General features: G+C 37.8%; 2 protein-coding genes across 2 annotated transcripts in view; one reads left to right on the top strand and one right to left on the bottom strand.

Annotated features, from left to right (window-relative positions):
* Nucleotides 1-831: 831 nt before the first annotated feature.
* On the bottom strand, nucleotides 832-2112 carry LOC140160471 (uncharacterized). The gene has a single exon (XM_072183706.1). It carries the CDS (start codon nucleotides 2110-2112, stop codon nucleotides 832-834), a length of 1281 nt encoding a protein of 426 aa, XP_072039807.1.
* Nucleotides 2113-4749: 2637 nt separating this feature from the next.
* Nucleotides 4750-22794, top strand: part of LOC140160541 (nuclear pore complex protein Nup98-Nup96-like) — a 55380-nt gene continuing 37335 nt past the window's right edge. Inside the window, 7 exon segments of the mRNA XM_072183781.1 lie at nucleotides 4750-4864; nucleotides 15539-15687; nucleotides 16538-16708; nucleotides 17946-18065; nucleotides 19834-20114; nucleotides 20598-20790; nucleotides 22045-22220. Coding sequence (XP_072039882.1) covers nucleotides 15642-15687; nucleotides 16538-16708; nucleotides 17946-18065; nucleotides 19834-20114; nucleotides 20598-20790; nucleotides 22045-22220 — 987 coding nt within the window. The 5' untranslated portion in view covers nucleotides 4750-4864; nucleotides 15539-15641.

Consider the following 22794-nt stretch of genomic DNA (forward strand, 5'->3'; position numbering starts at 1 on the left):
CGTGATGTTGACCAAGTCCTTTGTTTCATCAAATCAGTTCACTTGTTAAGCAGTGATGTACCAAATTGTCCCTGATTATCAACAACTGGCTTCATGTAGTGCCTTTGGAAAGTCTTTTCATTTGACCATCCTGCTGTACTGAGAATGTGTGAGATAGGGACATTCCGATTACTTGCTGCAGAAGTTGAAGCTGCACGTGTAGAGTGTGCTTTGAACACCTCAACATTTATACCCGATTTGTGCATCACAGTTTTGATCCATCTTGCTATTGTGTCTTTTGAGACACGTTCATGTGGTTTTCGGAAGCTAATGAGCAGCTGCATTTCACTTCCGCGTAGTGACGCAGTTGCCTTCAAGTAGTGGTTCAAATATGTTACAATACACAATCGAGGATCTATTGGATATGCATCCAGTTCTATTTTTAGACCTGTGTTTCCAGGCCTACTCTGTTTAAGCAAAGCATTTACATTGAAGATAACTTTGGTGGGGAGAAGTGTCATCTGGTCAATTCGTAATAAATGCAGTGTTTGTGTTCTCTGGGCTGAGAGAAGGGCTAATAACATTGTTAACTTCAGCGACAGGTCTCGTAATCTCAAATTACAAATTGGCGAAAGAGTTCTTAAATAGTTTAGGACGACTTTCACATCCCAAACCGCATTATATCTTGGCATGGGCGGGTTCAAATTGAAAACACCTTTACCAAATCTAGATACTAATGGATGGCTCCCAACTGTAAGCCCTCCAGGCAGAAATAAAATGTAGATAATGCCGCCTTGGCAGTGTTTATGGAACTGTAGCTCATGTGTAACTGCACTAGTTCTGTGAGGAAATTTAGCACTTGTATGACATCTGCTTGCATAGGATCAATTTTCCTCCGGTCACAAAAGACCATCCATTTGTCAATGTATACTTTATATTGTTTCTCAGTGGACTTTCTCCATGAAGCGGCGATAATGTCCGTAGTTTCTTTTGAAAGTCCTTGATCTTCATAGCATCTCCTGACAACCTACAGGCAAGAAGAACCAATTTGTTATGTAAAGGATGACAAACATTTGATACAGGTTGTACAAGCAGGTTTTTGGTTCTAGGTAATATTATGGGTTCTTCAACTAGCATTGACATAAGCTTTGGAAACCAAACCTGAGTAGGCCACTTGGGGACAATCATGATACCAGTTGCTCTTTCTTGCACAATTTTCTGCAGGCATTTACTAATCAAACAGAAAGGGGGGAATGCATAAAACTGCATTTTCCCCCAGTTGACTGCAAAGGCATCAGCTGATTCGGCTGTGGGGTCTGGTTTCCAAGATACATATCTGTGTACCTGTGCATTTAGCCTTGATGCAAATAGATCTATTTCTGGTTTCCCAAGGAGTGCACATAGCCTTTGAAAAATGCCTTTGTCTAGCATCCACTCTGTTTGATCATCAAAATGGCGTGATTTCCTGTCTGCTATAACATTATGAATCCCTGGCAAGTGTGCTACTGATAGCCAAATTTGTCTTTCCTGGCACCATGCCCAAACAACCTTTGCTAGTGCATTACAGTCTTCAGATTTGGTACCGCCCATATGAGCGATATATGCGACTGCAGTAGTATTGTCCAGTTGAATTTGTACATGGACATGTTGCATATTCTTGCAAAAAGCTTTCATGGTTAAAAAAGCTGCTAACAGCTCTAAGTAATTTATTTCATTGTTAGCGGCTTTTACAGTTTCTTCTGGGCCCCATCTACCACCAATGTGAGTAGTACCATCAGTGCCACCCCAGCCAAGGCCTGAGGCATCACTTTGTAGCCTGATAATCGGGACACCATGGTTGATGCACCTGTATGCTGTATCTATATTCTGAATCCACCAAACTAATTCAGCCCTTGCTTTATCAGATAATATCATTTTGGAGTCAAAATTTCCTTTACTGATCTTCAGTGCCATAGACTTTTCCTTTTCTAATTCTCTATAGTGCAATGGTCCATAATCAACACCTGGAAAAGCAGCTACTAACTTCCCAATAACTTTGGCAACCTGCCTAATGTGAGATTTGTGCATATGCAGCAATTCCTGGCACCTTTGTTTTAGTTCTTGTTTTCTGTGTTGTGTCAATTCTACTCTCATGGATTTAGAGTCAATGCAAAACCCCAAGTATACTATCTCTTGGCGAGGCTCAAACACAGATTTGGTTGGGTGGATTATAAAGCCCAGTGACTCCAGAATTTGAACCGCACTTTTCACTGCCTCAAATGCATTATCCTTGAATCTGCCAGTAGTAATGAATCATCTATATATCCAGTAATTGTATGCCCTAAAGTGCGAAGTTTTGCAAATGGAGGCTTCATTATCTTGGTAAACATTCTTGGACCACTTGCCAGGCCATTTGGTAAAAGCCTTAAATTGCCATCTACATCCATTCCATATGAATTTCAAAAATTTTCTATGCTCATCAGCAATAGGAATTGAATAATAAGCATCCTTCAGGTCTATGGATGCCATAAAACATCCTTCTGTCACTAATTTTGAGTGCATCCTCAAAGGTATCCATTTTAAAGTGGATATATTCAATATATTCATTCAACTTGGACAAGTCCAAAATTAGTCTCAAGCCGCCATCTTTTTTCGGCCTGGCAAATATATTGGAAACAAATTCACCTTCTTCCGGCATGGTTTCTTCAATAACCCCTTTTGATTGCAATTTTGTTATTTCTTGGTCCAGTGATTCAACTTCATGTTCTGATAATCTGTATGGATATGGGACATTCATTTGTACTGGCAAAGCATCAGAAAATGCCAATTTATAGCAGGATATTGCTTCAAGGATCACTGGGTCAGAGGTCAGTTCTCGCCAATTATGCACAAATAGCTGTAAACGACCCCCAGTACAAACAGGTATCTTTGAAAGTTCTATTTCATATGTACTATTTATGTACTCACCTACCTCAGAGCCTTTAAGCTTGCACACCTCTGGTTCTAGAGTGGGTGGCCTAGTGGCGCTGCTGCAGCCGACTGTGTTGGCTGTAGCTTCTGGTTCGTCGTCAGATTCTGAAATGGGGTCTGATATCCCGGCCCGTCCCGGCCTCGACCCCGCTGGCGTGCTTGCGATTGTACATGTATGGGGTGCGAGATTTGAAGCGGGTCTGAAGCCTCTGCCTAAAAAATTGTTCTGTAGGCCTAGGCCTGATCGGTAGCCCTGAGTGAATTGCGGTCTCGTGTATGGACGGCTATATGGATGCTGTCTAAAATTGCCTCTTGGGCGCATTAATTGTAACACCCATTGCAGTTTTCTGCACTTCTGCTATTTCTTTTACTTGCTGGGAGAGATTATCCCGAACAAGTTTGGGTAACTTTCACATCTGGCTTACACAAATGGTGGTATTTACTGTTCAGGCTTGGTTTAATTGACTCTTTCCTGAGACAGTTTAACTCAAAATTTGCACTCGTTAGCAAAGCTAAGCGCATCTTGGTGTTCTAGGTCTGCACTATCAGTGGCACTAAGCCCCTAGCTAAGGCAATTATGCCTGTCACAAGTGGTTTTTGAAGTTTTTGTAGTTTAAGGTCCCAGGACCGAGTGTGTGACGGTACATTGTTCCATATTTCGAATTGACAAGAGGAACTACAAGGTTAGTACAGTTGCTTGGACACTTGTACTTGTCATATGTGTTGCTTAACTCTGCAGTATCAGGGGTTGCCACTCAAATAATCTATGCCACTAGCAATAGAATCTTGAATAGAGTCACCCAAAGTATCAATGACTGCAAACCGTGCAGCAAAGCCCAAATCTGAAGCTTTATCAACAGGCTTAATCATGCTAGGCTGAGTTGCCGTGGATGTGTTATCAATCACTGCTGATGTTGACGGTAAAGCTGATGCTGCGAGTGCAGAGCCATCTTTGCTATTGTTTATATTATTGTTGGGCAGTGGCACTGATTCATTACTCAAACTCATGTCCTCGTGTAGAGGGGGGTCTGGTATTATATTTTCACTCTGAGGCTCATCATGATCATATCCATATTCATAATCTTCCTCATATTCATTCCAATAGATCTGTGAGTTCGTTTTGAACTCTTGGAGTTGATTCAGCATCATATTTTGGAACTCTTTGGTTTGTTGAGCTTGAGTCAACATTAAATTCTCACACTTCTCCATCCTGGTACTTAGACCCTGAACGAAGTTTTTGTCTTGCTGCACTTTGGCAGGTTTGGTAGGGCCATTAGCTCTTTGTGCCCCGGTCCGCGGTCATCCTTGTCACCCACGGTCTTAGCCATTGGTGTACTATTCTGCGAGTGTGACGACCTTTCCGAATTCGGCGGGTTTGCGGGTTCAGACACTTTTGGCGTCGTGATGCCGCTACCAGAATGGGGCTTATTTCTACCCAAATCTTTGGCGTCTGACTTGCCCATAGTTATACAGGCAGTCTATAGACTTTGTTCTATCTAGTCAATCAAGTTACGACTTGTAAATCTAGAAATTAATTGATAAATTTGAACACATTAATGTCCAAATTCGAAACTCAGCAGCTTACTGCTAAGCATACGCAAACTACATTGGTCTACGCATGCGCAAACGCTCTCCACACGTTTCTAGAACGTTTTCTGAAACAGAATGATATTAAATGGGTTGCAATATAGTCTTCATTCACAGCCGGCCAACTATGTTTGAAATATACACAGGGCTGGTCTGTAGTCTATTATTTCCAGTCGGTTATTTTTCAGTCAATGTGATTTTTGCGTGGATATCCTCGAGCCCTGTGTAAATTGTAATTGCTTTGATTCCTATGTGCTACGCATGTGTGTGTATTCATATCTAGTTTGCGCCTGTTCGTACCAGATTTATGCGGAAAGGAAGGGGATCTCCCAATTATTACGTCAGGATGGTAATTATAGTCATATTTTCTTGTATAAAATTAGTTTGATTGCGTGTATGTTGTTTTATAATTACCCAAAGATAGCGTGATATAAGTTACTCGTATTTTCTACTTGCATCGCGCCACAACAATCAAGTCAGTGTTTGTTGACAAATCAATCATACACACTAAATAGAGGTTTGAAAAGTTGCAGTTATTTGTTATTCTATTTTTAGCCTAGCGTTGATTACTTCATGACTTTGTTGGATTTCTAGTATACAAATATTTACTGCTCTAAATTCGGGATCTGGTGGAATCTATTGGTCCCCTCGGTGAACTGGAGACCGTGAGCCTACTATTTTCCCGAGACCGCCAGCCCAGGTCGAGGGAAAATAGTAGGCTCACGGTCTCCAGTTCACCGAGGGGACCAATAGATTCCACCAGATCCCAAATTTAGAGCAGTAAATATTTGTTTTATATCCTTCATTAATATATTCTTTGTTCATTAAACACAAGGCATAATAGGCCTAGGCATAAATGTAGGCTAGGCCTAGTCAAGGCTACGCCGGCCTTGCTTTGTTTTGATTGAATGCACAATGCACGCACACAGTTGAGTGGCTAAAGCTTACCGTGAAAATGTGTGACAACCTCTACAATACCGCCGTGAAACGAGTAACCATGTTAACATATTCCTTGTTATTTCACCATCAATATTAAGATACGTACTGATCCTGATGTAACTCAGATTATGCCATTAAACCGCCGTATTTTAGCTGCACTTCTGTCATGTCTGTGCTGCTTAATTGTGTGCTTCGCAAGACAAAACGAATTGCTACACATTAATACCCTGGAGCGGTACTGATATCCAGCGTATGTGGCGAGTTGCATTGACCACTAGTAACTGCGGCGTGGTTATGAGGTCATCAGCGCTCCGGGACGCGCTCAGAGGGAGATAGTAAAACTATTTCCCCGGGAGATAGTCCTTTGAATAGTACCCCGTTCCCTCATCAATCGGCTTGTTAAGGGCGTACTACACCCATATATTGGTTTGATTGGTCTAAAAAAAAATTTTTTCATATATAGCTAGGCGATATATGCACGAATCATGTGAAATAAAAAAATATGAAAAACATCGTGAAAGAGTGTCCTTTTCACCCATTTGTCTTAAAGTTGGATGGTTGGTAAGGACGCTTATACGAGCCACGTAGTCTTCTTCACAACCGGGTTCTGCCGTTTCTAACATTCATCGATATTCACATACAGTACGTATTAGACTCGCTACCGGTCCAAAATACGACCTGCCTACTAGGGCTGACACGTCAATTTGTATTAATACCAATAGGAAATACACAGGTCAGACATTTGAGAATAATTCTTTAAGATTTGGTAAAAAAGTTTGTAGCCGCCTCATTATGCTACCTAATCAAATCAAAATTTTGTTGAAATAAAATTAAGGATCGAATGCGTTTTAGTGTCAAAAAAGGCAAAATTACCGTCAAACTTTTCGCAGAATTCTGCACCCTTGCGAAGCCCTCGGCGGGTGCACAGTTAAATCGGGAATAAAAATATCCGACCTTTGCGATCAAAAACAACAAATTACAACATTGGACCATGTTTGGACATACTGTAGGCAAAAAAAAACTATTGCCAAATAATATAGAATAGAACATTTGACATCAACTTGACAAACTAATGAAGAAAATGTGCTCCATAAACATTAAGTAAGTCATAAAACAATTCCTATTCAAATGCGTGTATAAAACTGAACAGGGCGGACGGCTACAAGACTACCGCAGAAGTTCAAAGTTCTCGTGTTGCCAGATTCAAACATGAGCATGTATGCCTAGCACCTTCTCTTGGTAAAATCCTGATAAAATCAAGAAATGTATGTTGTGCCTCTTCCCCTCCCGTGAAGTGGCGTCATGGGGGGGCCGTCATGGGCGTAGCTAGGAATTTTAAGGGGGGGCAAAGGAGTGAAAGGGAAACCCTCATTCAAGGGGGAATTTGTGACGAAACAAAATAGGCTCAAAAGTACAAAAAGCCCTAATAAAATTCTTCTTCAGGCGACCGCATCCAAGAGGCGGACTTCCCACAGGGGTGGGGTAGCTTCCCCCATTGCCCCCCTTATGTATGAGCCTCTACGGCACTGGACGTATGATAAATTTGCTCAATTCCGCAATTTAAGACATTTTAACAATTCCGCAATTTTAGACATTTTAAATGGTAGGCCCTAATAAAGTAAGTAGAGAACGTGAACATATTAAATAATAGTAGACCTATTATACCCCGGGTATATTAATACTTGGCTTTTGCAATAATATACTCGCCTACGTGCCAAAACTTGCGGCTTGCCCCTTCTCGGCCTGCGCCTAAAACTGAATACCGGCTGCCATGTAGGTGTAGGGGGATAATGTTTTGGTATGTCGATAGAGGGGTTGGCATGTCAAAGTGGGGAGGGCAAAGATTTGTTGGCATGGGGAAAGCAATTCGCCGCCCCAGATGGCGAGTTGCGATAATAGAAACTGAATCATCGGTGTAAAGCAGTATAGGCCTACAATTCCGCAATTTAATAATTAGGCGTACATAACACGGAAAAATAAAAAGTTAGCCGGGGTCATAACACTACTAAAATATTCAATAAGCATGATAAGGGGCTCACTGGGGATTTCCAAATGGTGTAGGCCTACAAACTGAAATTTCTTACCTCTTGCATTCCCCTTCCTTCCCGGCCATAATCGCCTTTGTTGTCCCTGTTTGTTGTTATAGTATTAGTGGTTTATTAGCCAAACACGAGTACTAAAGACAAAATCTCATCCCGAGAAAAAAAAATCATCAGACATTTTACGAATCTGATTACTAGCTAAGCCTATGATAGGCCACCTACATCAATTGGCCTACTGCTGATAGGATCCTATGTGCCAAATATTACATTTCAAAAATACCAAATGACAATTTAAATGACTTACCGGGGTATCCTTCACTTTTAGACATTATAATTAATTTTAATTTTTCACACTTTGCTGGGATTACTGGATAGGCCTTTAAAATTGTATAGATGGGAATGTCTAAATCGGCGTAGGGCCTACGTGGCGTGCGGATAACATGCAGGAAATTTTTCATGATTTTTACTGCGTAATACTGTAGGCATAGGCCTACCCGTGGCGTGACTTCCAAAAGTGCGTGTTATTCAAGAATCAGTCGTGTCCCATTTAATATACGGTATGTGCACCAAATATCGCTTTCCCCCCGTCGATCTGCCCAATTTTCCCAAATTCCTTTCCCCGGCCCGTCTTGGCTTGTCCAATTTTTTTTTCATACTCCATGGCTCCGTATTGGGATTGCCCCATACGCCAGAATAGCTTAAAAATACCTAAATATATACATGCATAAAACACGGCAACTGGTTATAACCAGCCCGGAGACAGCTCGTTATATATAAAAAGTAATTATAACGCACGGGTGATGTCAAAATTAAGCGTGTCAAAATTCGGATACCGTGGCGAGTGCAGAATTCTATGGAATATATTTGCTTTTTTTGCCTTGGATAGCGACAATGATAGGTAAGACACAAAAATATGAATCCACTTAAAATATTATATCACTGTATCAATTTTGGAGTTCCTAGTTGAAATGGATTAGAAAATAACGACAAAATAGTTACCAAAATTAGCAAATCTAAGCTTACGAGTCTTATTGAATATGGTGGGTATATCGCATTGACGAGAAATGCAATTTTTTCAACATTGCTGTAGTATGGTTGTGGTAACCTGTTACATATGGCTTAAGTAAGTTTCAGTGAAATAATGTCGCTAGTTACAAATACAAAATATAGCTCAACATTGAAAATAGAAGCATTTTAACCAGTTCGTTTTTTGATAGATGTGGAGCTCTGAAAATCACCAAGTTCATGAAGCCATCAGGAACCACTTATTCCCATTTTACATATCAACATTATTTCTCTAATGCGTTGGCAACACGTATCCAAAATTTTAACGAAATCCGTTGATAGCAAGCTTTCCAAAATGAAGTGAATTTAAAGCATGAGTGATGTACCTCCTTTTGGCTTCTATCTTCAAAAGCATGTAAGCTACATTCATACCGATGCCACCAATATAACGAGAAGATTTGCCCCTTCATTTTGCATACCACTTTGTCAATTTTTTTTTTTCTCATTTCTTCACAAAATGCAAAAAACCAAAAAAAAAAATGCAATGGGTGTAGTACCCCCTTAACAAGTTTGCAAAATAGTAAAACTATTTTTGGTCACATGATACTCGTTTAACCAATTAATGAACGAGAATATATTAATGAGGGATATAATAATTATAATGATTATGAATAATACTACTATAGCCAAAATATTAAATTCTCGATCATGAGAGCCAACTTGGGTACGCACAGTTATTTACGTCGAGCGTACATGTATGTACTACGCAAAGACCGGCGCTTACGGCGCAAATACAGCTTTTGAGAATTGACCAATCACACGGTCGTTGCTAGGCAAGGTCAAGGTTCGGTCATGCAGGTCGCGCGATCGTGTTGTTCTATGAAAAGTACGCTGACACAGAAGGTACATCCTCTCATGATCGAGAATTTGTTATTTTGGCTATAGCCCGAGGTACTCACAACTCCGTCACTATACGTAAACATCCCAAGCCTTTGGCAATGTATGGACCAAAGCAAAGATTTTGTGCAGATAATTTTAGGCCTATATCAAAATGTATATTTTAGACGACTGTACAGCTATCGTTTTTACCCTATCACGTATGAAAGTATCTTGTTATCAAATTGTCAGCAAAAAACTGGTCATCGCTAGCATTTTTGATGAAGAAAAATGAGAATATTCTAGGTAACCCAGGCAAACTTTAGTTAACACATTTGCTAGTCAGCCAAATTCGCCGACAATGTCAATGCATATTTACATAGAAATTAAAAACAACTGGCCGAAGAAGGAAACGTACATAAATATGTTTTCTATACTTCACTTGACCCAAATATATGATTTTTTATGGTAATAAGTCACTCGCACATGGAATTTTAGAGGGATTTGGATAGCAGTTCCATCAGCGTGGTGTAAATAAGGCGGGCCCATGTGCCATGAGGGCCCGACTGGCCCATGAAAAAAATAAGTAAATAAATAAATAAATTTAAGCTTACTGAAAAACAGGACTGAAAATACAAAAAATCTTCCAAGACATCGTCCATACTACACTATTAATTCATAATGGAGATTCATTTTAAATGCTGATTTTTTCAAAAAATGTGTTTATTTTCCACTCTCAATTTATTCGGGCCCGCAAAAGTTTGTGAGGGCCCCTAAAGATTCAAGAACAAGGGCCCAAATGGCCCGTGGTCATTTTTGCTTATTTACCACACTGAGTTCCATTAAAAAAAGCTGCTATCATAATGAGACTAAGATCTAGAAACACCCCCGAAATGCCGTTTTTGGGGAATTTTGCTAGCTGAAAGTTTTTGATGAAAGTCAATCTTTGACAAGATGTAACTTTGCTACGGAAAGTGCTATGAAAAAATGGTTTTCAGTTTTGGCTTTTTTTTACTCAAGGGCTTTGATTTGATATAAAATGATGCAGTTTGATGGCAAATTTGAATTCACCTAGCATACCTAAATATTCACGCCGGGGCAGGCCAAAAATCTTACCTCAATCGTAAAATCCACCCGATGCATGTCATTTAAACAAGCCATCTGGCTCAAAATATGCTAAGGTGTCATATTATAGCCATATATTTTGACATCTTTTTTTTAAAATAATAATTATAGAAATGGAATATTTGCTAGTTTAGTGGCAAGTTTAGGTAGTAAAGACATAGCATACACAATTTAAGTAAAATCCTTTCACTCTAAATAATTAAAAAAAAAAAAATAGCTGTAAAAATGCCTATTTTTACACTTTTATTTATAACATGCCAAGAGACGCCTTTTTTCAACAGCTTTTAATTTTTTTATGGATCCTTATAGAAATTCATGTGACCTGTTTCCCAAAATGGTGCAGTAAACCAATCAAAAAAACAGAAAGAGGCATTATGAATTATAAGTTAACAGATCAAAAAAAGGTTAAAAGTTTGCCTTGCGTATGTTACTATTGTCTGTCAAACTTTTGATTGATTTTGAAGTCCCTCAGTTTTTTATAAACAAAGACTTGAAGCATAAACTAAAGGGTAAATCTATTGTAAATAACTTCATTTCTCCATATTATAATCAATTTGTAACTGGCTGCCATCTTTTTTGAACATATAACAATTTTAAAATTGTTCTTGAAATGTCTGTCAAATAGTAACATACGCAAGACGGTGCTGTAATTCCTGCTAAACTAGGGTGATACAGCTAATTATGCTACATGACATAGCATTTAGCTCCACCTAGATTTGTGGCACTATCACTTTGTGAGGAGAAGCTTTTTTGATGACACAATCCATTGTTAAGTGTTGTCTGTCAAACATTTATGCATAAGTAACATACATAAGATTTGTATGTGTCTGTCAAAAGTAACATACATAATACGTTTAAAAAATTAAAAATCACTTGATGTTCACATTATGATGATAGTTTAGAGTTTATAAAAGTGTTTTAAAACATGTGATTTATAAACTGCATGTGATCTTTATTCAATTTCCCATCTTGAACTACTGTTTTTGCCAAATTATTATTCTGTATGTTACATTTGACAGACATCTTGCGTATGTTATGGCTTGACAGACACACATATTTTATTTATAACAATTTATCCTCCTTATTGTAATATTTGGACACATTTTTTTCCACAATCAGTTGCTGTAGGTCCTACACCTAAATAACCACAAAATACCTTATGTAATACTTTATAAATTTTTATTTGATTGCAGAAAATCATCAAAATTGTGTCTGTCAAATATAACGTCATGTAAGGGAACTAGAAAATTAAATTTGTGAAGTAAATGGTCTATAACTTATCTTTCTTTTTAGTGTATTATGAGCGATATATGTGCATACTATAATTTAAACCTGGTTGGAGACCAAAAGAAAAGAGCTGGAAAAATAATTGTGTGTTACACTTTTATGACACCTTAGCTTATTTTGAGCCACCTATTAGATTAATTGTTGTAGTGTCAGTGATTGTCTCCGGGTATTGTCCTTGCACCTGCAAGATAAGTTGTCAAGCTGAATTTATACTCCATCGCTGAAACACCACATGGAAATCACCTGCACGTGGTTGCTCGAGAACTCTAGCCAAGAATTTGCTCACCGATAGCTTCACATTCTAGGCTAGAGACCTTTGCATTCAAAATCTAGTCGGATTCGCAGAAGCATGACACCGTGTAAAGCAATGGAAGGTCAGAAGTAAACACAGCCGATCACGACAGGCGATTGCATCAAAAATGTTGCTAAAATTACACTTCAGCAAAATTTTAGACTGTCCAAAATCGCAAATCTTGCTCAAAAGATACAGTTGACTCATCAAAATAACTTTCATTCAAATTTCAACATTAACAGAATAAATAACCTCCGGTGTAAAAAATTGAACCGCTGTCCGACCGAAAAACCATAGTAAAGTACATCGAATGCGTAACTATCGTGTGCAAATTCGAAGCTAGAGTTCTCGAGCAAGCATGTGGCTGTTAATTAAGAACTGAGCACGCTGACTGGTCCAAGTATTTTTTTAACCAATCAGGTTAGACGTACTTCGCTTTTCGTGGTCAGATCTACATTACCCATGAAGGCCGTCGCGTTCATTGATTGGCTTCACGATTGCGATAAATGGTTAATATACAACCAATGAACCAATCACAAAACGGGTTATGGCGCCCGTTAGAAATTTTGCACACGGCACGTCCTGGTGCACTGCGATGCCATGCTGCTTCGCTTTTCTGTAAAAACGAGCAAGTGGTGTATCGGTAATAATTAATATATGTTTTATGTTATGAATATAGTGCAAGTTGAAGTTAGTGAGTTTGTGGTTTCGTAAGTTAAGTACAGGTGTTCTCAGGAAGCTAAAAGTGACGGGCCGTCCTCGAAGTACTGCATATCGGAGTTTGGCGAATAGCAGGACACATCACACATGAAGTGTGATGTGTCCAGACAGGATATACTCCGTCACTACGATTACCACTGCACTGGCGCTGACTGGCCTTCTGAGCTTCTCTGTTCTCATGTTCTGTGTCTACGTACGCATTTGATGCTAGCCTAGAGTGCTTTGGTATCAGACACGAGACAGTCCTGTCTATAAGTTGGTTTTCTTATTTCTAAAGATTTGTTGCGCATTCATGAGATGCTAATTTCTGTTGTGACGAACATGCATCTATTCAATTCTCTCTCACTTCACTTGACATGTTGTACAGAATGATAGCCATCAATGATCAAGGTCGCGTCACTGAAGTCATGAAATGATTACGTGTTTGCTGTTTGTATTCTCAGAAAAAACCCAGGTTTTCTTCCTTTGGCGCTCTAGCTGAAATACAGCAAGATATAGTAAAATGTAAACCTGTATAAGAGTATCTCGAGCTATTTGGTATGGTTTTTCGGTCCAAGTGGTGCAATTTTTTGCACCGGAGGTTATTTATTTTGTTAATGGTGAAATTTCATTGATTTGGATGAAAGTTAATTTCGATTAGTCAAGTTCTGTATCTTTTGAGCAAGATTTGCCTATTTTGGACAGCCGATCATGGCCGGCGAGCATTAAAAATGTTGCTAAAATTGCACAAACAAAATTTGAGCAAATTTTACTCAAAAGAAACAGTTGACTCATATCTAAATAAATTTTCTCCAAATTTCAACATTAATACTAACAGAATAAATAACATCCGTCATAGCTGTCCGACCGATATTATACTCTAGCATTAAATGAGTAACTATTGTGTGCAAATTCAAAGCTAGAGTGCTCGAGTGAAACTGTCCATGACGACACAATAATATTAATAGAGTGTGGAATAGTGATGTGGTCGGCACCGTTTTTTATTGTCGACATGTCGATATAATTCGTATACCGACGTCGACAGTGTCGACATAAAAAAAAATTCTAAAAAAAAAACAAAATTTTTTTTTTTTTTTAATTTTCAAAAAAATATTTTTTGGCCAGAAAATCAAGTTATAGGCCCAAACTGACTTGTTATTCAAGGTTGGAAACCAGAGAAATACTGCTACTCAAAAAAAAAAAAAATGCCAATTTTTTTTACAAAGTTGAAAAAGTTGTACATTTGAATTACTTTTGTTTCTATTGAACAGCTAGCAATGCATACTAATTCAATGTGTCCCTGACTGTTCAATAGAAGCAAAGGTAATCAAAATGTACAAGTTCATCCAACTTTGTAAAAAAAAAATTGGCATTTAAAAAAATTTTTAGTAGCAGTATTTCTCTGGTTTCCAACCTTGAATAACAAGTCAGTTTGGGCCTATAACTTGCTTTTTCTGACCAAAAATATTTTTGAAAAAAAAAAAAAAAAAAAAAAAAATTTGTCGACATGATTTTTTGATGTCGACATGTCGGCATACGTGCCGACGTTGACATAAGGCATGTCGACCACATCACTAGTGTGGAACGATATTACTTCAGTCTGACTTCAGTCACTATTAAATGGTCACCAAATTTTCAAAGGTGATTAATGCTAGGCAAGCATTTTCAGGTATTTTTGTACCCGGGTACCCGACACATTTTTCGGGCTGGTAATCCCAATGCTGACTCTCTTACCCGGGTAGCGAAATCTCGGTCGGGTCGGGTACCCGAAAACCCGACCAAAAATGCCTGCCTTAATTAATGTGTAAACAATTCTGTTTGAAGTTTAATGGTTTATAAATACCTAAATTAATTTTGATGACTTTGGCCTATCTGTATCTTGAGAGCAAAGTTAGCTAATTTTGAAGAGATTAAGGGCTGGGGTATGAGCGTTTGGACAGTATTTATTTTGGGACATCAGAGCACATCAGACATATCGAATTGCATTCTGAATACGAAGAATGTCATTCTGATATCAAATAATTTTGATTTTTTGAAATTAGCAATTTAATACACATTTTATGGCAAATCATTAAAAATTGATATTTTTGATATTTAACAGTACTTGAAGTAAACTTTATAAATCTGATGATTTATACTTAAAGTGTATGTAGGTGGGATGAAAAGCCCGACGATCAATTGAAAATTTTGACCTTTCATTATTGAAGATATGGATTTTTTTCCCAAAACACCAAAAAAAAAAAATTAGGTCTTTTGGGAAAAAATCCATATCTTCAATATGAAAGGTCAAATTTTCAATTGACCGTAAACTTTTTCCCCTACATACACTTTAAGAATATATCATTAGATTTATATAATTTACCGAGGACTGTTATATATCAAAATTTGAAAAATATCAAATTTTTATAATTTGTCATAAAATTTTATTATATTGTGATTTTCAAAAATGAAAATTATTTGATATCAGAAAGACATGCTTCAGTATTCAGAATGCAATCGACAGGTCCGAGGTGCTCGCATGTCCCACAAAAAATACTGTCGAAACGCAATTAACGCTCATTTTAGATCCCTTAACCATGCTAACAATTTGCTGATGTGTCATTTGAGCAACTTTTTTTAACGATATACCCATCATGATCTGTGTTGTACAGTTGATAATTCATTTGATACCCATTTTTCACCAAGTTTCAATCCAAATGGGTCAGAACTATCCACATAGATCTAGAAGTAATCTTTTCATTAAAAATTTTTTAAACAGGTGTAAATTTCTGGGATACAAGATTGATCTTGTTTCCATTTGATTTGGAAATTTTCAACTACCGTGGTAGCAGCAGGTGAAGAGATCATATTGGAAAGGAATCATGTTTGGATCAACCAACAAACCTTTTGGTTCCACTTTTGGAGCAGGTAAGCAATCATAGAACCCTTGTTTAGGGGTTAGTTTACTACACACATCGTCACCAATAAGTCAATAATTCAATTTGTACATGTGGAAATGTAAATCACACCATCAAGCACTAGATTACAAATAAACTGAATTTATAAAATAAAATTCACCTCTAGAGATATATTTCCCTGTGCTTCCATTTTAAAATCAAAAGAGTCATAATATGATGATATTGATATGTCAATGTGTTACTGATTATAATCTCAAATTATAGAAAATATCCTTTTATTTTTGGTATATATGTTAAAATCCATTGTTTGGCTTGCAGTTGAATATATGTGTTTAAACAACAGGGTAATCTCTTGTCAGGGGATTGAACTTCCAGTCAGGGTATTGAAAGCGAAAACTGACAAACAATCGAGTTTCCTTGAGTTCAAACGTTAAACACAATAATGCGCATGCGCAGATCGTAAAAATGAGTAATTTCAGAGATATGTGGAAACGCTTAATTCGTAGTGGCAATGAAGCGAACCTTTTAATCGTACCACGTACATGGGCATGTGCAATAGCCTAGGTCGCTCGGCCTATCTCGAACAAAATCGCCATGGTCAACTCAAATCAAGGTTCTACCCAAGAAGTGTGTGCATACGCCTGTCAAACGCATGTGTTTAATTACCACATATGCTTTGCAAAAGCCTTCTGGCACTTTGTTAGAAAAGCATGAGAAACAAAAATACACATTTTGTGCATGCGTTTGCAGGGAAAACCTGGTTTGGGTAGCAAGATGGCGGATCATTGCAAAGGGTGAATAATGCATTTTTTTGCCTTCATCATTAGTCATGAGTTTGTACACTTTTCTTCACACTGCAGGATCAGCATTTGGAAGTAAAACCCCAGCGTCCACTGGTTTTGGCACCCCTGGTGCATTTGGAGCCCAGACCCCCGGATCATCATTATTTGGAGGAACTAATACCAGTTCTACAGGGGGACTATTTGGAGGAGGCACCAGTACATTTGGTCAGACAGCTACATCATCAACAGGTATACATACAATTCACTGAAGTGTTGCTAAATTTGTGTAACCCCATGAGAACTGTCTGCCGATTGGCCAAAAAGAAGTTTTCATTATCAATTGACCCAATCAGCAACATTGTTAGAATAATTTCACCACGCCAAAAAATTGGGGTGAATTATTTGCAAAGCTCCATTTTGATTGGTGATTAAAATGAAGATATCATGTAATTGACCAATCAGAGGTGTCTTTCACATCATTGTTTGCAGATGGATACACATAGGGGTGTGTGGTTAGGGGTGTGTATATTTATGGAAACAAACAATTCATAAAAATCAAATGGAAGGCTTTCTTTGTTAGAAAAAAAAAAGAATTTAGTCATAAGTTGACAGTGATCTTTTTCTGGCCCATTTATGGAATTGTGCATATCATGCAAGTTTGCAACTTTTAAAATATGTTATGTCAAAATAAAATTTGTAAGTTGTCAAGCCTTTTGACACAGATTAATCCAATTATTAATGTGAAATGTTGTGCCTAAAATGACTGAGATTTTGGCATGTAAGTCTGCATTGTAATAGACAGCATGATTTGAATTTATCTGGAACGGGAAGAGGACTAAAAAAACGTACCAGCCTTAACCCCATGAGAACTACCTGCCTATTGGCCCAATCAGCAACATTGTTATTAATAATTTCACCACACAAAAAAATGGGCAAATTATTCTGATTGGTGATTAAACTGAAGATATCATGTAATTGACCAATCAGAGGCAATGTTCAGTGGCGTGCCGTGGCGCCCCAACCCGGGGCTGAAGAAGAAACAATTTTGCGCCCTTCCTTAACAGCCGAAAAGGTTGACCCAATTTTTTTTTTCACGGTCGTTTGAAAAAGTGAAGAGCAAAAAAAAAAAAAGGATTTTAGGCGCTAAGCGCCATAAAAGCAACCTTTTTTCAAAATTTTTTATGCTTTTTCATTTTTTTGCGCCCTTTTTCTTTGCTAATTCGTTTTGCCGCCCCCTTCGTTTTTGCCGCCTCTGTTTTTGCTGCCCCTTCTTCTTCCGCCGCCCCTTCGTTTTTGCCGCCCCCTACTTTGACCCCGGGGGGCTTGCGCCCCCAAAGCCCCCCCCAAAATACGCGCATGATGTTAGATCGGCAGGTAGTGTTCAGGGGGTTAAACAGTATTTGACTTGAAATGATAACATAGAGTAAGTCTTCAAGAAAGATTTTGTTTGCATATGATACCACGTTCTTTTTCTTTGCACCACTAGGATTTGGTTTTGGAGGAACAAATACCACAAGCGCAGCAGGAGGAGGACTCTTTGGTGGCACCAACACTGGGGGCAGTCTCTTCTCAACACCAGCAGCAACTAGTAATGCATTTGGATCAGGTACTGGTTCAATGTTTGGCCAAAATAAAACAGGTATTTCTAGATTATATTGCTTGCTACCCACTCATCAATTTTTCTTCAATCAAATGCACTCAACTTTCACATGGGACACGTAGGTAGTAACTTCTTTTTATTTATTTGAAAGAACATCGTGCTATATTATGTATGTTAGATAGGGAGCATGAATTTCAAACACGGGCCGATGTACGTGTAGATAGCTTGATATGTTAAGAAAAAAAATGTCACTTTGCTCCAATAGTGGATAAAGAGAAGTACCATTCTTCAGTCAACCAATTAAGGGATCTAAAATGAGCGTTTATTGTGTTTCGACAGTATTTTTGTGGGACATGAGAGCACCTCAGACCTATCGAATTGCATTCTGAATGCTGAAGCATGTCTTTCTGATATCAAATAATGTTCATTTTTAAAATCACAATATAATACAAATTTTATGACAAATTATAAAAATTTGATATTTTTCAAATTTTTGATATATAACAGTCCTCGAAGTAAATTATATAAATCTAATGATATATTCTTAAAGTGTATGTAGCAGGGAGGAAAAGCCGGCGGTCAATTGAAAATTTTGACCTTTCATATTGAAGATATGGATTTTTTCCCAAAAAGACCTAATTTTTTTTGGTGTTTTGGGAAAAAAATCCATATCTTCAATCTAAAGGTCAACATTTTCAATTGATCGTCGACTTTTCATCCCACCTACATACACTTTAAGTATAAATCATCAGATTTATAAAGTTTACTTCAAGTACTGTTAAATATCAAAAATATCAATTTTAATGATTTGCCATAAAATGTGTATCAAATTGCGAATAAATGGTTGATATAATCAAAGACAGAATTAAAAAGACTAGTTTGCATCTGGCATCACTGTTAATTAATCTCCCCGCGAACCTTGATTGGTTAGTAGTAGGTAAAAGGAAGGTTGACTCGTCTGGTCTCGATCAGAGGAAAGGAATAGCAGAAAATGGCGAAAAATTATGGTACGTTTACAACTTTTTTAGGCATTATTGATATGGTGCCTTCGGGAAAGACTGTTTGATATTAATTATACCTATTTTTTGTACACAGATTGTATATTTGAAGGTGCAAAATTAACCATAAGGCATGCATTCAGAGACTCATAATCACAACGACACTAGTAAACAAACCATGCCCAAATCTGATTGACAGATGATGTCACATGTAAACTAGTCCTTTTAATTCTGCCATATTATAGATTATAGTTGCCTGTTTTTCTACTACGAGTGTACCCAACTAATCTCTTTATTCTCCAAATTACTAACACAAATGTGTAAATTGACATTGTTTTGACTGAATGGGTAAGATTGTGTTTCTAGTGGACAAATGTTAGAAAAAACAAAATAAGTTTGTGCTCTGAATCTCATAATTCTGTGTAGTGAATACTATATCTTTGACCAACTCATCACACCCTCTACAGCAGTATCTGTAGCCTATAAAAGGAAGCAGTCAGATATGATTGGTTGCCAGTCGGATTAAACCACTAGTGTAGTTGTGAAAATAAATGTCAATAAAAATGCGAGTCTTCATTTTTCTTAGAATTGTGCGAAAAGAACTATTTTCACAATCTGATTGCCAGTTGCAAGGAAATTTTGGCAAGAGTGATCTGAGAGTCAAATCACTGGTAGTACACATCAATTTGTGTGTTTGATTTTCTGATGTCTCTCAATCGCTGCCAAGGCTAGTTTGATACGATCTTCATGTTTTATTTGTGTTTGCGTTTTTTCAGCAGCATTTGGGGGCAGTGCTTCGGGTAGTATTTTTGGTCAAACCAGTACTGCAAGCACCGCATTCGGCCAGCCAGCTACCAGCTCTGCTGGCGGACTCTTTGGGGGCACAGCTGCTGGAGGGTCATTATTCGGTGGCCAGCAGGCGGTGGTAGGAACTACCGTCAAATTCCAACCAGCATCAGGATCAGATACAATGGTGAAAAATAATGTGTCTACAACAGTCAATACAAGACACATGGTCATCACCGCTATGAAGGAATATGAAGGCAAAAGTTTCGAGGTAAGTAAATAATGCATTTGGAAAACTATTGGTCTTTGCTCATGCAGGTTCCTCGATGAGGTTTGCACCTGAAGACCACTATAGGCCTGGAAAATATGTTTATTTCCTGGCAAGAGAGATAATTTCCTTCAAATTTTGCAGGATTCTCCACCATTTCTTATGTATTTCTTTATCCAGAAAAGCAAAATTTCCCTCCAAATGACCAAATTTCCCAGCAAGGAGATTGCCTAATTACCTATTTTCCCCCTAAAGCGACAACATTTTAACAAAACGTATATATAAAGGAGACGAAACAATATTCTCAGCACACAACATTCACTTTACTATTACATTTAAATGCAATCTTAAAGAATATAAGTTCTCAGTGTAAACATATTCCAGGAGTATACGCTCAAATTCTTTCCGGGGAGGGGGGGGGGGAGCAATTTGATCCAATATAACATTTTAATTTTTCTAACCACTGTGTTGTTGTTCTCATCACAGGAATTACGAACGGAGGACTACCTCGCCAATCGTAAAGGTCCCACTTCAGGCAGCCTCCTTGGCGGATCCAACCTGACAACGACTGACAACAAACCAGGGGGAATGTTTGGTCAGCAGACATCACAAGCATCAACCTTTGTGTTTGGCCAGCAAAACAAACCTGTTTTTGGTGGAACAAGCACTGGTAAGATTGGTAAGATATGAAAACATCTCAAATCTCTTGGTGGTGGTGGTGGTGGTGGTGGTGGTGGGGTGGCCTTTTTAGAAGTGAGCAATTTTATGAGGGAGATACGAAATTAAAGCTGCTTCCACTTGTACTCAGCACTATGGACGGTAGTATCCATTTTGTCTTAAAAATTCAAATACAAACAACAAAAGAATTCTAAAGCAATACAAATATATCAAAATTAGAAACCAGCAGCCAATTCCGTACCAATCTGATTTAGGATTTAAGTTGTTGAAATTAGTCGAATGAAAGAAATTGTGATTGAAAACCTAAGGAAGGAACAAAATCAAAAGTTGCATTTTAATGTTCTAATTAATAGAAAGCATGGCGCTAGGTCTCTTGTTCAAGACAGCTTTGTGTACAAATAACAATAGAGCAATCTGCAACTTTTGAAATAGTATGCGACACAGTCTGATCCATTCAGAAGTTGGAAATATTGAAAATTTAATTATTTCCATTAGTGAGTACCGGCACTGACTGATGTTGAAGTCCTTTAGACCTTGGCATACTTGGTCGCATGCTCATTAACTTTTTATATGTGCATTTTCTTATGTTTTTTATTGTTTTTTGTTCCTTATTTTTGCCTTTTTCTCGATTTCATTATTGCTGAGTTTGGTCTGGTTGGATCATTTGTGTCGCATTTCGCACAATTTTGTGTTGCATTTAACACTATTACGTGTTGGAATTGAGATAAATTGTTCTTATTATGAAGCAGCATACTGTCTGTTCCAAGCTTGTTGGAGGGGCATGCTCATGATTATGTAGAAAAGAAAACAAATGGGATGATCTAGGATCTGACAAAAGTCTTTTTGTTGTTGTGTAAACATGTACAACAGTAGAATTTAAAAGTAGTACTTAAATCCATATTGTAACATTTGCTGAGGAGGATACCCTCGATATTTAAAAAAATTCTTTTTTTACATGATTGTACTGCTAACATATCCTGCAAAAATCAAGGCTTCAGGTGCTGTAGTTTTGTTAAAATATGAGATTTTGAATAAAGTGCAGGAACCATTGTGTTATTATATTAGTCGAACACGTACACAATGTACTCAACAGTTCGGCTCAAAATTAAAAGTGGATGCATCTGCCACTAAAAGCTAACATGTTATGGAAAAGAAATACTAGTATAATCTATTTTTTATGGAAATGTTACAATATGGCTTCAACAAATAGTTTTGAAGACAATGTTGCTATCAAACATTCTTTCGTATTTTTCAGGTGGATTTGGAGCTACACCAACCTCTGGTGGTTTATTTGGGGGCCAAACCCAGCAGCCAGCAGGTAGTTTGTTTGGAAGTAAACCTACTGGTTTTGGCACCAGCACTAGCACTGGAGGCTCAACATTGTTTGGCAACACAGGCACCACAGGCTTTGGAGCAAATAACAATCAAAAGGTAAGGTTTAGAACAATGTACAAATCTTAGGAACAATACAGCTTGTGACGAAGGGTGTGATATTATTCACCTTTGTGTACTTGTGGTAGTTTTAGTTTGCCTCTAATTTTCATTTCCGAACAAGTCACATTTGATCTTGAGTGAAAAGATACAAGTTATGCATTCCTCAACGAGGAACCACCGGCAAATGAGGACATGAAAAACATGTAGTTTTAATTATGTAAGTGTGCAAAGTTGACTATCCAAGTGCCGTATCCAACCGTGAACAAACAGGTTTTAGTTTTTCGATTTACAGTGGACGTGGTTAAGTTTTTACAAGTGTGAACTACCCTATAGCGGCAACTGCGGACATTAGTTATCATGCTTTCTTATGGCAATTTATATATATTTTATCCAACAGTGGACATCCATGTTTCCTTGTTGTACAAAGATATCCTGTGCGTGTCCTTGTTTGACTGTGTTTACAAACACATCGGCAATATCATATTATAATACCTATGCCATCATGCAATCACATAGTAAATCTGTACACTAGGCCAAAAAAATATTGTTGTGTTGTCCTCAGCGACCGACC

This window comes from Amphiura filiformis, chromosome 9 (assembly GCF_039555335.1).
Source record: "Amphiura filiformis chromosome 9, Afil_fr2py, whole genome shotgun sequence".
NCBI lineage: Eukaryota > Metazoa > Echinodermata > Ophiuroidea > Amphilepidida > Amphiuridae > Amphiura > Amphiura filiformis.

Bases quoted from the DNA above. Each gene is read 5' to 3' on its own strand.
- LOC140160471 (XM_072183706.1), bottom strand. From the start codon at position 2,112: ATGAGAGTAGAATTGACACAACACAGAAAACAAGAACTAAAACAAAGG.